General features: G+C 35.3%; 1 protein-coding gene across 1 annotated transcript in view; it reads right to left on the minus strand.

Annotated features, from left to right (window-relative positions):
* Positions 1–4,855: 4,855 nt before the first annotated feature.
* actr3b (actin related protein 3B) overlaps positions 4,856–16,035 on the minus strand; it is a 14,004-nt gene continuing 2,824 nt past the window's right edge. Inside the window, exons 5-13 of the mRNA XM_016514392.1 lie at positions 14,980–15,090; positions 14,492–14,587; positions 12,734–12,841; positions 12,451–12,594; positions 11,884–12,057; positions 11,701–11,793; positions 7,232–7,357; positions 5,646–5,729; positions 4,856–5,565 (exon numbers count right to left, since the gene is read on the minus strand). Coding sequence (XP_016369878.1) covers positions 5,470–5,565; positions 5,646–5,729; positions 7,232–7,357; positions 11,701–11,793; positions 11,884–12,057; positions 12,451–12,594; positions 12,734–12,841; positions 14,492–14,587; positions 14,980–15,090 — 1,032 coding nt within the window. The 3' untranslated portion in view covers positions 4,856–5,469. The remainder of the gene's footprint in view (positions 5,566–5,645; positions 5,730–7,231; positions 7,358–11,700; positions 11,794–11,883; positions 12,058–12,450; positions 12,595–12,733; positions 12,842–14,491; positions 14,588–14,979; positions 15,091–16,035) is intronic.

Raw genomic sequence — 16,035 nt, forward strand, 5'->3', positions numbered from 1 at the left:
ACAATTTTCTTTACAGTTTTTTTTTTTTTCAACTGCTTACATTTTCAAAACTTTGTCTCTTTTCAAAACTTTACACAGAAATCCAAGAATTGCACACACAAAATTCAAAATGCCTCACATCTCAAGCAAAATGAAGCACTGTATTCAAAATATCACAAACACATCTCAAAAGCAAACTTTTGCAAACACCTTTGCCGCAATATTAACTCCTGTTAGATTTTTTTGTGCGTTGCATAGAGAATTGTGTGTTGTGTTTTGCAAAAAGTGTTTTATGAAATTGAAAACTGAGTCAAAGGCCGAGAATTAGCGTATGGTTTTGCAGATTTGGTGTGTGGTTCTGGTGTTTGAGTGTCAGGTTTCAGAAATTGTGTGACAAGTAAAGATTTTGTGTGTAAGCAGTAAAAAAAAAACTGTAATTGATCACCTGGCCAAACTGTAGTTTTACCAGAGCAACCAAATGAGATGCAAAGGTAGGTTAGAATAAAAGACTGAAGGAGACTGAAATGGGGAGAAAAGATTGACAGAGACAAAGACAACTTTCAGAGAGAGGAGCTTTAATTCACAGTAGCCTTAAACAGCAGATTTCTTCTTGGCAAACATGGTTGCTAAGATATCACACTAGTGCTTCTTACTGCTGTGTTGAAATAACATACATACAGTAAATAGTGTGCATATGAGGCATAAAATAAAGTACATTTTCTTTCAGACAAAAATAATTTAATATATATTTCCTCTTATATCAGCTATATACCTAACCTTCAGTAAGAATACGGTAAATACTTTTCAAATGTATAGTTAACTGACTGCCCCAAGTCCATTTTTACTTTAATACAAATATAAACTAATTCTGAAATAATCCATCATATAATATAGAAAAGTCTATCTACATTCTACTTTTCATTCAGTGAAGGCTGATACAAAACAAGCTCAGGCACCTACATGCATACAGATCACAGAAAGAACCTTTACAGCAAGAGTGTCCAATCCTGCTCCTGAAGGGCCGATGTCCAGCAGAGTTTAGCTCCAACTAGCCCCAATACACCTGCCTGGAAGTTTCCAGGCTTTACCCCTTCACATAGTGCACAATTTGAAGGGACAGCCATTAGTAGTGGTGTCCGAAACCATAGTCGTTCAAATGATTATCTTTCATGCAACACAAAAGGAGAAGTTTTTCAATATAGCTAATGACCATGGCTATTAAGCTCAAAAAGGACAAAAAGCACCATAGTAGTATCAAAACAATTATACGTATGAGCGTATTCCAAGTCTTAAGAGCTCAGTTGTTCAAAACGTTTCCAGGATCAGGCAATCCATCTTATTTTTGTGACAGTTTTTCAAAGCAACATTGGGTTGTTCCAGAATACCTGGATAGGCTACTAGCTATGTGGAGAACAACAGGTAGGGTACTGAACAGTCAGGTTGGATTACTTAACGTGATTTAAAGAATGCAAACAGCAAAATAAAAATGATATAAAAATCCCCTTACAATTGATTTCCACTTTTCTGATGTGATATGTGATGAGAAAAGAAAGAAGAGTGAGATCGGCCAAAAGTGGATTCGAACCCTAGTCAATCGCATCATTGACTTTTTTCTCGAAACCCAATGACTTTATTCTCAAAATTTAACGAGTTTATTCTCAACGTTTTGTTTTGACTTTTTTTTCTCTCGTAATTCAATGAGTTTATTCTCAACATTTTATTTTGACTGTTTTTCTGCTAAATTTAATGAGTTTTTTTCTTGAAACTCAACAACTTTATTCTCAAAATTTAACGAGTTTATTCTCAACGTTTTGTTTTGACTTTTTTTTCTCTCGTAATTCAATGAGTTTATTCTCAACATTTTATTTCGAAATTTTTCTCGAAATTTAACGGGTTTTATCTTGCATTATAATTACTTTAATCTCAAGATGGTTATATTTTTTTATTAATGCTTGACCCTAATCCTCTTCCGTACTTATACTACACCGAAAGGCTTTTATGAAATTTTGTACTTTGAATCCACCCTACTAATCCTGATTTTTTTTTTTTCCCAAAATTTCTCAATCTTACTAAAAAGTTCTAAACAATACATACCCTGAATGTTTGAACCAGATCAAATTATGTGATCTAATCTGATTATGTGATTATAATCAGTTATGCACTGATTATAATACAGAATCCTTTTTTTTTTAATCAGCTGTGCCATGAAGTCATATGATTGCTTTGACTGAAGAAAAGAACAAATTAAATCCTTATTCACAAAATCAATTTAATGTTACTTTTTTTATTTTTTTCGATTAATAGCCACCAGTCACTGCATCCTTTCATTGTATGGAAAAAAAGCAGTTTGGACATTCTGCTAAATTTCTCCTTTTGTCATATGGGTCTGAAATAACATGACAGAATTTTCATTTCAGGTTGAACTATTTCTTTAAATTCTGAACAGAACACAAAAACTGCAATGTGTTCCAAAGTAAACAGTCCCCACTTTATGGCTTCACCTGAGCAGCCTGCAGTCGATGTGCAATTCTTGAATTCCTCTTTTATGCTGCATTTGGAATATTGAACATTCAGCGCTTGCTATCAAAACACAAGCCTCAAGTCTCCAAATCCAATCCACATAATACCCTTGTGCCTGGCTTTGACATTTTCACTGATAAACAAAAAGCTTTGTTCTTTCTATTCTAAGCTTGTCAAAGCCTGAATTATTCCTTTTCAAATAGGAGTGGCATTCAAAGCGTAGTACGGGGAGGTGATAAATCGATTGAATTGATATCTAGGCTTACAGCGGGGTGCAAGACCAGCACTAGGACATGATGCCAAAGACGGGGTTGTGGCGACAGATTCTGGGTCCATATTCCTCGTAGTCCTTCTTAGAGTGGCAGACTTGGAAGAACTCAGGCTATAAGAAAGTAAAATGTACAAATATATTCGAAATGTACTGTAAAGAGACTGTGACATAATGAAATATATGAGCATTACCGTAGAAGCCAACATCGATCCACCAAACCACACGGCATATCGCTGCATGTGATGAGATATCACCTGCACCTCCATGGGTTTGGGCTGAAAGTAGAATCAGATGTACAGAAAAAGCAGAACGAAAAAAGACAATAGCGAGGTGTGTAGCTGCCTATTGCTATTGACACAGGCAGCATCCTGACTGTTATGAAACCTACTGTAAGTGACCAATTCGGAACATCCGATGAAACATCACTTGAAATGCTCAGAAGAATCCTAATTCCAATATAATTTAGCTAATCGAGTAGTGCGATACATAGAACAACAATACACACTAATCACAACAATGCACAGATAAATATTGGGTAAAATAATCCATTTTTAATTACTGTGATGGAGAGACCATGGAGTAGTCTTCCATCACCATCACTGTATTTTACTGTGTCTCTACCGTCATTATGTATTGTTGGTTTTATTTATTTCCATGTTTTAGCAGAGTGGATGTGGCCTTTAAAAAAGCACAAACCTGAAGAGGAGTACTTATTTTATTTATTTCCGGAAACATTTATGTGTAAATGTATGTTTTGTTCTTATCTGTCCTATTTTTTTTTGCATTTATTGACATGTTGTTTTAACTTTTATTCTTACGTTATTTTATTTATTGAATAAAATGCATAAGGCAAGAGTTGGTACATTCCAATTATTGATGCGGAAAAATGTATGCGCATATAAGGTTCGCTTCACTATTCCGTGTGAGAGCTGTGGACAGATTGTGTTTTGAGATCAAATAAAAAAAGGTTATTGATAGTGCTCCTTGATTGTGGAAATGCTGCAGCCTTTTATGGAGGGAAGTTGGAATCGTGCAGTTTTATAGACTGTGTTTTTATTATTAACCTCTGTTTAGGGTTTCTGCGGGTTTAAATATGTCTTTAAAAGCATCAATTCACCCTTCCACAAATTAAGGCCTTAAAAGGTCTTAAATCAGAGAGTCCTAAATTCATAAAGTCATGGCACTTGTTTTCCCTTTGAATTAAGTAGATTTTTCTGAGCCCATTGGCAGATATTTGTTCTCCCTAGATATTTAAATTTAGAGAACATACCGACTGTGTTCCCTTCCATTTATTTCTTACATTTTCTTTACTTGGTCTAAAAAAGATCTTTAAAAAGTCTTAAATTTACCTACCTGCAGAAATCCTGTTTGTTTTAATTATGCTCTTGACACTGACTTTATTTGCACATTTTCCACATTTGTTTTTAATAAACAACTATTGTGTCCTTGTTCCATCCGGGAGGGATTCTCCTTTCGACCACTCGGGTGCTTATCGCAATTACAGTGGACTATTTTTTACAGTTTCAGAACTGAATGAAAACTAAACAAATATTTTTCTCACCTCATCTGCCATCTTATCTTTCCAATGAGCTAGCAACAGTGCATTACGGTGTTTTTGACTGTTTTTCTGCTAAATTTAATGAGTTTTTTTCTTGAAACTCAACAACTTTATTCTCAAAATTTAACGAGTTTATTCTCAACGTTTTGTTTTGACTTTTTTTTCTCTCGTAATTCAATGAGTTTATTCTCAACATTTTATTTCGAAATTTTTCTCGAAATTTAACGGGTTTTATCTTGCATTATAATTACTTTAATCTCAAGATGGTTATATTTTTTTATTAATGCTTGACCCTAATCCTCTTCCGTACTTATACTACACCGAAAGGCTTTTATGAAATTTTGTACTTTGAATCCACCCTACTAATCCTGATTTTTTTTTTTTTCCAAAATTTCTCAATCTTACTAAAAAGTTCTAAACAATACATACCCTGAATGTTTGAACCAGATCAAATTATGTGATCTAATCTGATTATGTGATTATAATCAGTTATGCACTGATTATAATACAGAATCCTTTTTTTTTTAATCAGCTGTGCCATGAAGTCATATGATTGCTTTGACTGAAGAAAAGAACAAATTAAATCCTTATTCACAAAATCAATTTAATGTTACTTTTTTTATTTTTTTCGATTAATAGCCACCAGTCACTGCATCCTTTCATTGTATGGAAAAAAAGCAGTTTGGACATTCTGCTAAATTTCTCCTTTTGTCATATGGGTCTGAAATAACATGACAGAATTTTCATTTCAGGTTGAACTATTTCTTTCAATTCTGAACAGAACACAAAAACTGCCATGTGTTCCAAAGTAAACAGTCCCCACTTTATGGCTTCACCTGAGCAGCCTGCAGTCGATGTGCAATTCTTGAATTCCTCTTTTATGCTGCATTTGGAATATTGAACATTCAGCGCTTGCTATCAAAACACAAGCCTCAAGTCTCCAAATCCAATCCACATAATACCCTTGTGCCTGGCTTTGACATTTTCACTGATAAACAAAAAGCTTTGTTCTTTCTATTCTAAGCTTGTCAAAGCCTGAATTATTCCTTTTCAAATAGGAGTGGCATTCAAAGCGTAGTACGGGGAGGTGATAAATCGATTGAATTGATATCTAGGCTTACAGCGGGGTGCAAGACCAGCACTAGGACATGATGCCAAAGACGGGGTTGTGGCGACAGATTCTGGGTCCATATTCCTCGTAGTCCTTCTTAGAGTGGCAGACTTGGAAGAACTCAGGCTATAAGAAAGTAAAATGTACAAATATATTCGAAATGTACTGTAAAGAGACTGTGACATAATGAAATATATGAGCATTACCGTAGAAGCCAACATCGATCCACCAAACCACACGGCATATCGCTGCATGTGATGAGATATCACCTGCACCTCCATGGGTTTGGGCTGAAAGTAGAATCAGATGTACAGAAAAAGCAGAACGAAAAAAGACAATAGCGAGGTGTGTAGCTGCCTATTGCTATTGACACAGGCAGCATCCTGACTGTTATGAAACCTACTGTAAGTGACCAATTCGGAACATCCGATGAAACATCACTTGAAATGCTCAGAAGAATCCTAATTCCAATATAATTTAGCTAATCGAGTAGTGCGATACATAGAACAACAATACACACTAATCACAACAATGCACAGATAAATATTGGGTAAAATAATCCATTTTTAATTACTGTGATGGAGAGACCATGGAGTAGTCTTCCATCACCATCACTGTATTTTACTGTGTCTCTACCGTCATTATGTATTGTTGGTTTTATTTATTTCCATGTTTTAGCAGAGTGGATGTGGCCTTTAAAAAAGCACAAACCTGAAGAGGAGTACTTATTTTATTTATTTCCGGAAACATTTATGTGTAAATGTATGTTTTGTTCTTATCTGTCCTATTTTTTTTTGCATTTATTGACATGTTGTTTTAACTTTTATTCTTACGTTATTTTATTTATTGAATAAAATGCATAAGGCAAGAGTTGGTACATTCCAATTATTGATGCGGAAAAATGTATGCGCATATAAGGTTCGCTTCACTATTCCGTGTGAGAGCTGTGGACAGATTGTGTTTTGAGATCAAATAAAAAAAGGTTATTGATAGTGCTCCTTGATTGTGGAAATGCTGCAGCCTTTTATGGAGGGAAGTTGGAATCGTGCAGTTTTATAGACTGTGTTTTTATTATTAACCTCTGTTTAGGGTTTCTGCGGGTTTAAATATGTCTTTAAAAGCATCAATTCGTCCTTCCACAAATTAAGGCCTTAAAAGGTCTTAAATCAGAGAGTCCTAAATTCATAAAGTCATGGCACTTGTTTTCCCTTTGAATTAAGTAGATTTTTCTGAGCCCATTGGCAGATATTTGTTCTCCCTAGATATTTAAATTTAGAGAACATACCGACTGTGTTCCCTTCCATTTATTTCTTACATTTTCTTTACTTGGTCTAAAAAAGATCTTTAAAAAGTCTTAAATTTACCTACCTGCAGAAATCCTGTTTGTTTTAATTATGCTCTTGACACTGACTTTATTTGCACATTTTCCACATTTGTTTTTAATAAACAACTATTGTGTCCTTGTTCCATCCGGGAGGGATTCTCCTTTCGACCACTCGGGTGCTTATCGCAATTACAGTGGACTATTTTTTACAGTTTCAGAACTGAATGAAAACTAAACAAATATTTTTCTCACCTCATCTGCCATCTTATCTTTCCAATGAGCTAGCAACAGTGCATTACGGTGTAAGCTGTTACGATACATGAAGTGCAGCCTTAGATTTTGGGTAGAATAATTAAGAATCTCTTGAAACAGCCTTTGTGTCGACAGACACCTTAAAATGCTGCCAGCCTTGCGAATGCTGAATGTGAGCGTGAGGTGAGAAATTCTGAGACAGTAATGAGATCCGACCTTTATTCTGCCGCCGCTGAGCTCCTCACTCATTTTGAGTCTGGCGTCCACCACACGCTTCAGGTCCCGCTGCAGCCTGCGGCCAAAGTCCCGGAACATAGTGGAGCCACCGGACAGGACTATGTTCTAATACACACACACACACAAACACAAACACACACACAATTCTGAAATATCTGCCTTTTTAATATGTTCACCCAAAAAAAAAAAAAAACCTTAGTACACAAATATATAATTCATGGAAAAACTAATGCAAAGGCATCTATAAACATACACACATTTGCTTCTGTTTGAATGGACAAATTTTCGTGACAAGGACAAAGCATTACCGCTCCACCGTCCATGTGCTGTATATAAGGAGTAAAACTTAATTTAAACAAATAAATAAATCAAAATAAAATCCACAACATTACAGATATTAAATCACTGAAATTAAAAGAAACATCTTTGGGTAAAATGCAATATTGTGGAAACAAGTAATACATTTAGATTTTGTCCACTTATTAAATAAATCCTCCAGTCCACAGAATGTTTTAATAAAAAATAAAAGCAAAATATTGCATTTTTTCCTTTATACTTCTGCAATAAGCTACTGTTACTTTTTTGTTTTCTGGCAGACACTGACAAGGCCAGTAGAGTTGCATGCTGGGAATAAATGACCATGTGCTGACTGAGGTCAGCTTATAACAGGGTATCTGCAGGAGATGTGTGTTCCATTACAGGTTTCAGGGTTCAATTCTTATTTAACGAACTTGAGGAGATATCCCGCTACTTGGAAAAAGGAAATGCTGGTTTCATCTAGGAAATAAAAGGCTGGCTTCTCTGATGATGAGTTTAAAGGGTGGATGGACCGTGGCAGTGGACCCTTTCACTGAGATGAACAGCTTTTAATCTACACTGCATGCCAGAAGTCGGTAAGAGATATCTTATATGTGCATACTTACATGCACCTTTTTCATTTGCCCTCTGTTCTTTGGTGATATCAAGATGCACATAATTCATTTAATCTATAATACATTTTTTATACCTGAAGACTTGACCCTCCAGCTGAGGATAATCAAATAATGTCAAATTTACACCACAAGGGTTGCACAGAAGTGCTTCTGAAGTGGCATTTAGGTTTCTTTACCATTTAATGTTGCTCAAAGGTGGAATAAATACACTGACGCCGCAATTACAATTGCATAATTTTATTCTAGCAGCTGAGGTGAGTCAGAGAAGGCATACTTTAGTGTGGCTTTTATGCAGCATTATGTCTTTACACTGAATTTTGAGCAGGCAAAAAGCAACCTTTACACAGCGGTGCCTTAATACATTTTGTAAGGTCTTTTGCATTACCACCTCTGCTTAAAGTTGTGTAAAACAATCTTACTAGGGCCAATGCAAGATGTGAATGTCTTTCCCCCCCCCCTCAGGTATAATGAAAGCTTTCTGACATTATGCAGCTTTTACAGTTCACAGATTTCAATAGTAAATATCTGCAAAATCAATCCACGTACTCAGTTCTGTGTCATGTACTAATCTATTTCCTATGCTTATGAAAGACAACCTAGCCAGTTACAGTATATGTGTCGTTGCCCAAACACATTCTACATGCAAACCCTGGGTCTTTCTCCTGCAAGCACCTTTTCACTTTTCACCATCCAATCAATTCTTGATGAATAAATGGGTTGAGAACAAAGTTTCATGTTTTATTCTATAGCTGTCCAAAACAACAAATGCAACTGAAAACCTCCCTCTTGTCAATGCTGGGAGAAATATGGGTATATTAAGGTTTGAAAGCAGTTGTTATAGTGTTTGTGTGTGTGTGTGTGTGTGTGTGCATAATGGGTATTGCAGTTCTCTATTGTAGAAGTTGTCCTTCAGCCCACTCTGAAACTATTGTTAAAAAAAAACAACAACTTCTAAATGTTTGCTGACAAATGAAAATAAATCCAATAATCCTGTAGATCTTGTTACACGAAGCAGAAAAAAGAATAGAACTGGCTCACAGGTTGGACCGCCATAAATTTTTCAGTTGTCAAGACAATTGGTGAGCAAGTTTTTGTGGTGTAGCCTAAATGTCACTGCATGTAACCTATGCCATGGAGATATACACTTGTTCGCAGCAAAAAAAAAAAAAAAAAAAACAGTTCCTTATAAATATATCGGCATGGCAAGCACAACACTTTCATTTTAGTGAGCTGGCAGTAATGCAAAAGTAACTTGATAATTAAAAGTAACAACACAAAACCATAAAGAAGTTACTTTTTAAATTAAGTAACATAATATTGTAATGCATTTGCCTTAGGTGTAGTATTCCTAAGACAGATACCTAATGTCAGTTCTAGATACAACCCTAGATGAACCAATCACTGTTCAGAGGCCTTTGTTGATTAGTTTGCATATGCTGCCAAGACGTTTTACACCTCAAGAAATCTTGGCAGAAAAAGAAAATAAAGCTAAAGGAGCATCAAAGCACTTTCCATTTAATATCCAATTCCTTCAGTATAGTTCAGAGAGAAGTTTGTTTTGAAGGCAAATGAATAGGAATCATTTCAGTGCACTGTGATGTAGATGCACACTAATTATCAGTGTGCATAATTGAATTTGTCAAGACGCTATTTATTCAGTCAGGCTACGAGTTGTGAGATATAGAAATGGATACTGAGGTTATTTCAGAGCTGTTCATCCTATTTGCAGGGATCAGTTAAAGCTCTCTCTATTCTAGAGAGTGTAGAGTAATTGTGAACTCAGTGGATAAACATTGACCCCTGCTGGACAAATAAAAGTACTGATCCCAAGCAAAAGCAATATTCAGTCAGTTAAATGTTTTTATTTATGTTTTCTCTTATTTTTTGCCTCAGGATATATAGATGTGTGCTGGGCTCCCATTAATCTTTTTTACAGGTTAAAACAATAGACAGTAGGGGAGGAAAAATTTAAATGAAAAGACATCTCGCCTTTTAACTAATACCAATCACTTTTCAGTCACTCTAGGTTTACTCTAAAATGCACATGTGCATTGGCTGGGCCAACCTGAATAACTTTTTACTGTGATTTTAGCAAAAATAAACCATTGTAGTCCGATTTTAGTGGTGAAATTGATGTTTTGGAAATAACATGTTGTTTTGGTTGGATGTTTTGGTTTAACAAAATTTTGACAAACAGTTTAGAGCAGGGGTGTCCAAACTTAGTCCTGGAGGGCCGGTGTCCTGCAGCGTTTAGCTCCAACCCTAATTAAACACACCTAAATCAGCTAATCATGGTCTTACTAGGCATGCTAGAAACTTCCAGGCAGGTGTGTTGAGGCAAGTTGGAGCTAAACTCTGCAGGACACCGGCCCTCCAGGACCGAGTTTGGACACCCCTGGTTTAGAGTTTTATTCTTTCATTATTCTAGCAGACAAAAGCTGTATTTGCATGACTAGAAAATAGCTGCCCAGGGAGTGTAAACAAGATAGTCAACTTGCTCCAATAAGGACTTTGGAAAGAGAGGAAAACACTATGAGTTTGAGTTTGAATTTGATCAAACTGGATATCATAAATATGTCTATACCATGTTAGTTGCATGTCAGCTTGACAGTGAAGTCTGAACACTGTAATGTACAGGGTCGGTGCTAACAAACTTACTGAAAAGCCAGAAGTTGTGCTGATCTATAGCTATATTTGATAGAGCAATGTAATTTCTCTGAATGTAATGCAAATTTACCAGGATACCAGTATGAATGCTCGCTGGAGTTTAACACTCCATTCCACTTAAGTTGAATAATCCTGAATAATCACATAAATGTGAAAGAGTAAATTTACAATCCTCTCCTCTTGTATTATATAATGTAATAGGAAATTCTGGTTGTCTAAATCCACTGTATCTATTTTGGTATTAAAGGGATAGTTCAAAGGGATACCGCATGTCATTCCAAAACTGTATGACATTCTTTCGTTCTGTGGAACATAAAATAAGATATTTTGAATTTTTTTTTTTTATACAATGGCAATCAATGGCTACCAAAACTGTTTGGTTACAAACATTCTGCAAAATATCTTCTTTTGTGTTCTGCAGAATAAAGAAATGCACAGATAACCTCATTTGAGCAAAGAATGGATGATGTTTCATCAACATATCATGTTTGCACATTGCTATAATTTTTTGTACTGTTAACTTATTAGAACAGATACAAATTATCAGCTGATTTTCCATATGCCTATAAGTATATACTACATTTTCTGTATCCTAAGTTCATTTAAAGCTGTCAACTGACTGAATCTAAACTTTAACTCCTGGTTAACACTCAAGATATTATATAGGATTCAAAATTCAGTTGTGTTCATTTGTGAAGATTATCATGATGAACAAAATGTGTAAGAATCATAAACTTTTGTTGGTCACAGAGCTTATTGGGTTTTAGTTGAGGGAATCAGGGTTCCCTTGGCCTACAAAAATGCATCAACACTGCAGCGCTCTGCAGCATGATAATATTGGTATTGTACCTTGTAAAGTGGTCTTCTGACATCGATAGGGCAGTTCTGAATGACTTCATCCACTACATCTGAGATGGGCTGCATGAAGTCTGGGTTGGCAAACTACAGAGTGAAAAGACCTTTTACTACAGAGTTTCCAAAGGTCATTCTGGGTATACATGTTGAATAATTCAGAGAGTGTGGTCTTTTTACCTCAGGGTGAAAAAATATCTCTGGTCCCAGAAAACGCTCATATCCAACATCTATTTGAAATTCATTTTTGCTGATAGCATTGATTCCCTTGTATTTTTTTATCCATTTGCCAGGGTCCATGTCATATTTGGTGAATTCCTTCACTATGTCTGGACACATGTAGCAATACCTTTCCTTAAAAAAAACAGAATAATGCAGATAGGGAGTACAAAAGTTGTTTTAGACATAAATATGGCTATTATATGGTTATTTGCTATTATAAAATGAATCCAGATCAGAACCTGTACACTGACTGTACATTATCCCAGTTACTACACAGTCAACACACAGCCTGCATCCCAATGTACATTTACATCAAACTGATTTGAGTTCAAATTATTCCATCTTGTGTGTAGATTTGCAGAAAAATAAGTAGACAACTGTGAAATCTAAGTTTACTTTATTTCTCTACACACAAAAAATAAATAAATAAAATAAAAAATAAAATATTTGATCACTCTATGACACAGTTGACCAATCGGAATGAAGCATTCCAGAGAGAGGAATATCATCCCTGCTGATACTCACTTTAACAGCTTTTGCAGTCTCCAGTGACTGTTCTGGAGGAATGCCGATCTCTCTCTCTCTTAGCAGCTGTTGAATGAAGTAGGTGATATCTCTGCCTGCTATAGGGATGTGCTTTATACAGCTGCCAATCACATAACCTTCTGCCTAAGAGTTAAAAAAGAAACAGAAATCAGCCATCTAAATTGTTGAGGAAAACTCTAGCAACATGTATTTGCAGATCACACTTAATCACACTTTGGCTTATATGTCTACTTTTTGATGGTACTGTATGAAAACTGTTTACCACTGGTATAGCATGAGTAACCCCATCACCACTATCAATCACGATTCCTGTTAGTGTTCGTTCTCCAACCTGTCTTGAAGTCCACGATGCAGCCAATGCCAAAACAGCCTAAAAAATAGCCACAGAGATAAAATTGCTGTTTCTGACATATTCCATGCTGAATACAGGAATGTGCCTAGTGCGAATGATCCCTACATTTACAGGGTAGATAAAGCAATGCAATTCAAAAAACTTCAAATATATATATATATGAAAAATACGAGAAATGTAAAAAAGAATGAAATCTGATACATTATAAACTCCTCTTGTGTTAAAAAAGTCTGTATAATTTATAACCCACATATTATAATGTTCAAAATAAGCACATATTCATATTTCTTCATATTTTAGTGCTGCGTTCGACACCATAGATCATGACATACTCATATATCGATTACAAAACTATACGGGTATTCAAGGGCAGGCTTTAAGATGGTTTAGATCCTACCTGTCCGATCGCTACCACTTTGTTTATTTAAATGGGGAGCCATCTCAATTATCCCCAGTAAAGTATGGAGTGCCACAAGGATCTATCCTAGGTCCTCTGCTATTTTCAATATACATGTTGCCCCTTGGTAATATTATTAGAAAATACGGGATTATTTTCCACCGTTATGCTGATAATACTCAACTATATATCTCAACAAGACCAGATGAAACTTCTAAATTATCTAAGCTAACAGAATGTGTTAAAAATGTAAAAGATTGGATGACCAATAATTTTCGCTTATTAAATTTGGATAAGACAGAGATATTGCTTATTGAACCAAAAAACACTAAACAGAATCTCGTATATTAATGTACATAAACCGACAGTCACCACTGATAAGCTACTACTAAATATATTGTAGAAACTTAATTTTCTGTAAAGCTGCTTTGGAACGATTTGTATCGTGAAAAGCGCTATACAAATAAACTTGAATTGAATTGAATATTTTTTAATGCAATGACTACCTGTGACTATTTTATAACTAAGGTGCAAATAACTATAACGAAGTATAAACAGTGACATTAACATTATTTGTATGTATTATTTGTGTAAATAGCCTCTGATTTTTTATGTCAGCTATCAATGGTAAAATGGGTTTCTCACACTTATTTTCTGTGCTGCAACTGACTAGTATTTGAAATAGAAACTAACAACCAAAGACATCATTTCACATACTTGTTTGAATGTGAAACTCAAATAGATGAAGAAACAGCAAATTCCGTACATTTGACCTCAGATGATTCAAAAGACCAGTTTTCAATTTCAGGTACACTTTGAGTCTTAAAGTTCATAGGTATTCATGTATTTTTCTATTTTAATCTTTGACAAGCTACAATAAAGGGTTTCTGTATTTTACCTGACTTTTTGTGAATTGCATGGAAACCAGTGGGAGATCAATTTGACCCCAACACAATCGATGTAACCAAAATTTGCACAGCTTGTTTAAAAAGCATCTATTTGTCAAAATGAATGTAATTCATAACCCTAAATTAGAAAAGTCAAGAAATTTCAAAAATAATTAAATTGTTTAAACAGTATTTCATGTAATTGAAAAATAGAGTGTGGATCTAATTTACCAACAACACAATAGGAGGTTTAAATTGAAAAGCTAATTAATTGACAGGCTAATATATATTATACATTATTGATCTTTCAAACACAGTTTTCTATGTTTCTTTGTTTATGGCATCATTGTAACCGAGTTGACATATTTAAACGTAAAGGTTTACCTGAACAGCAATATATAGTCCTGGGACGCTGAACGTTTCAAACATGATCTCAGCTAAGTATTCCCGGTTCTCTGGGGTATTTAGAGGAGGTTCTGTCTGAAGAGAAAATATAGCACTGCAACATCAGGATAAACAGACACAAAAGGTCTGTTGAATAAATGAAATGTGCTCTTTTGTAATGTAAAATATCAGGCGCATATAAAGGGTGTTTTGTCTTCATCAAATGGAGCAGCGAAACAAAGGCACACATGCAGTAGACACACTGGAAACATCCTGTTTGTGACTAAAAACCCTGTTGCACTCGGGTACATACAAAGCAGCATAATCTATCATTATGCAAACAATAAATATTTCAATGGTAGCTTCAATTATGTATGGGCTTCCTCTGTTTCTCAGTGGGAAGAAGATGTTTCACAAATCTCTTTAAATTACTGTGCCAAACACTCCATAATGTCATCTTTAAGGTCTTTAATGTACAGTCGACATACCATCAAGAAGTTGTGGTCCTCTGGTTCAGCTCTGAGATATTTAAATATGACCTGCTCCATGAACTTCTCCATGAGGTCCCAATCCTCAACAATACCATGTCTGATGGGCCACTAATGTGTATAGAGAAAAAGACCATTACATGAATTCCTCATTACTCTAGTCTTAGTTAACACTGTCTGTTGTCTCTCGACAACACAAACTTTTCATTAGGAATCTCAGAAAGGACTGTATATTTCAAAAAAGAAGATAAAAACAGCAAAATAAGAACAAGACAAAGACAGGAAAAATACTTTTATGAAACACAATAATACAGAACCGTTATGAAATATGATATCATGAGGTGGTAAAATGTATATTTTGGTAAGTGTGAGACATATGCACACATTTAAGTGTTATTTTTCAAATGTTCTTTTGGCCTTTTGGTCTTTGTTCTCCAAAAACAAACTGCCTTTATGGCTTCATTTTTTGAAACATGTTCCCTTGCAGAATCTTCATGTAGTTTACAGTACATCATCTATTCTTCTTTCTGATGTAAAAAAAGATGGTCTGTCCCTAATGATGAAAGGCAACCCAACAGTATGATGCTACCACCCCTTGAGAAAAAGAAGTGTGCTTAATTGTATTGAATGTGCACTTGTAGTGTACTTCATATCTCAAGTATAATGTTACAAAAGGGTACATGCAGATAATATATTAATGAAATAAAAGGCCACTTAAGTCAACTTAAAAAAAGAGTACATTTTCATGACTGTTAAAGGTGCAGTAGGAGATCTTGGAAAATGCTAACTTTAGCCTGATAGCACTGAAAGCGAACGTCCCACCCTCTGGAATTGGGAACCGCTGGGCTACATCATGTGTCATTCACCGGTGAGAAAACGTTATAGTTCAGTTAGTAAAAGTACTACAATACCATGAAGGAAGATCGGCTTCTTGATGTTTGTCTGTCATTCTCGCTCTGTCTGCACAGCATGCGTGAATTCGCTGATGACGTATCCTGTCTGCGCGAACAGGGTGCGCAGAGGTATGCTAATACATACGTTGACAGACAGGTAGGA

Source organism: Sinocyclocheilus rhinocerous, unplaced genomic scaffold (assembly GCF_001515625.1).
Source record: "Sinocyclocheilus rhinocerous isolate Xijiao unplaced genomic scaffold, SAMN03320098_v1.1 scaffold1588, whole genome shotgun sequence".
In the NCBI taxonomy this organism is placed as follows: Eukaryota; Metazoa; Chordata; class Actinopteri; order Cypriniformes; family Cyprinidae; genus Sinocyclocheilus; species Sinocyclocheilus rhinocerous.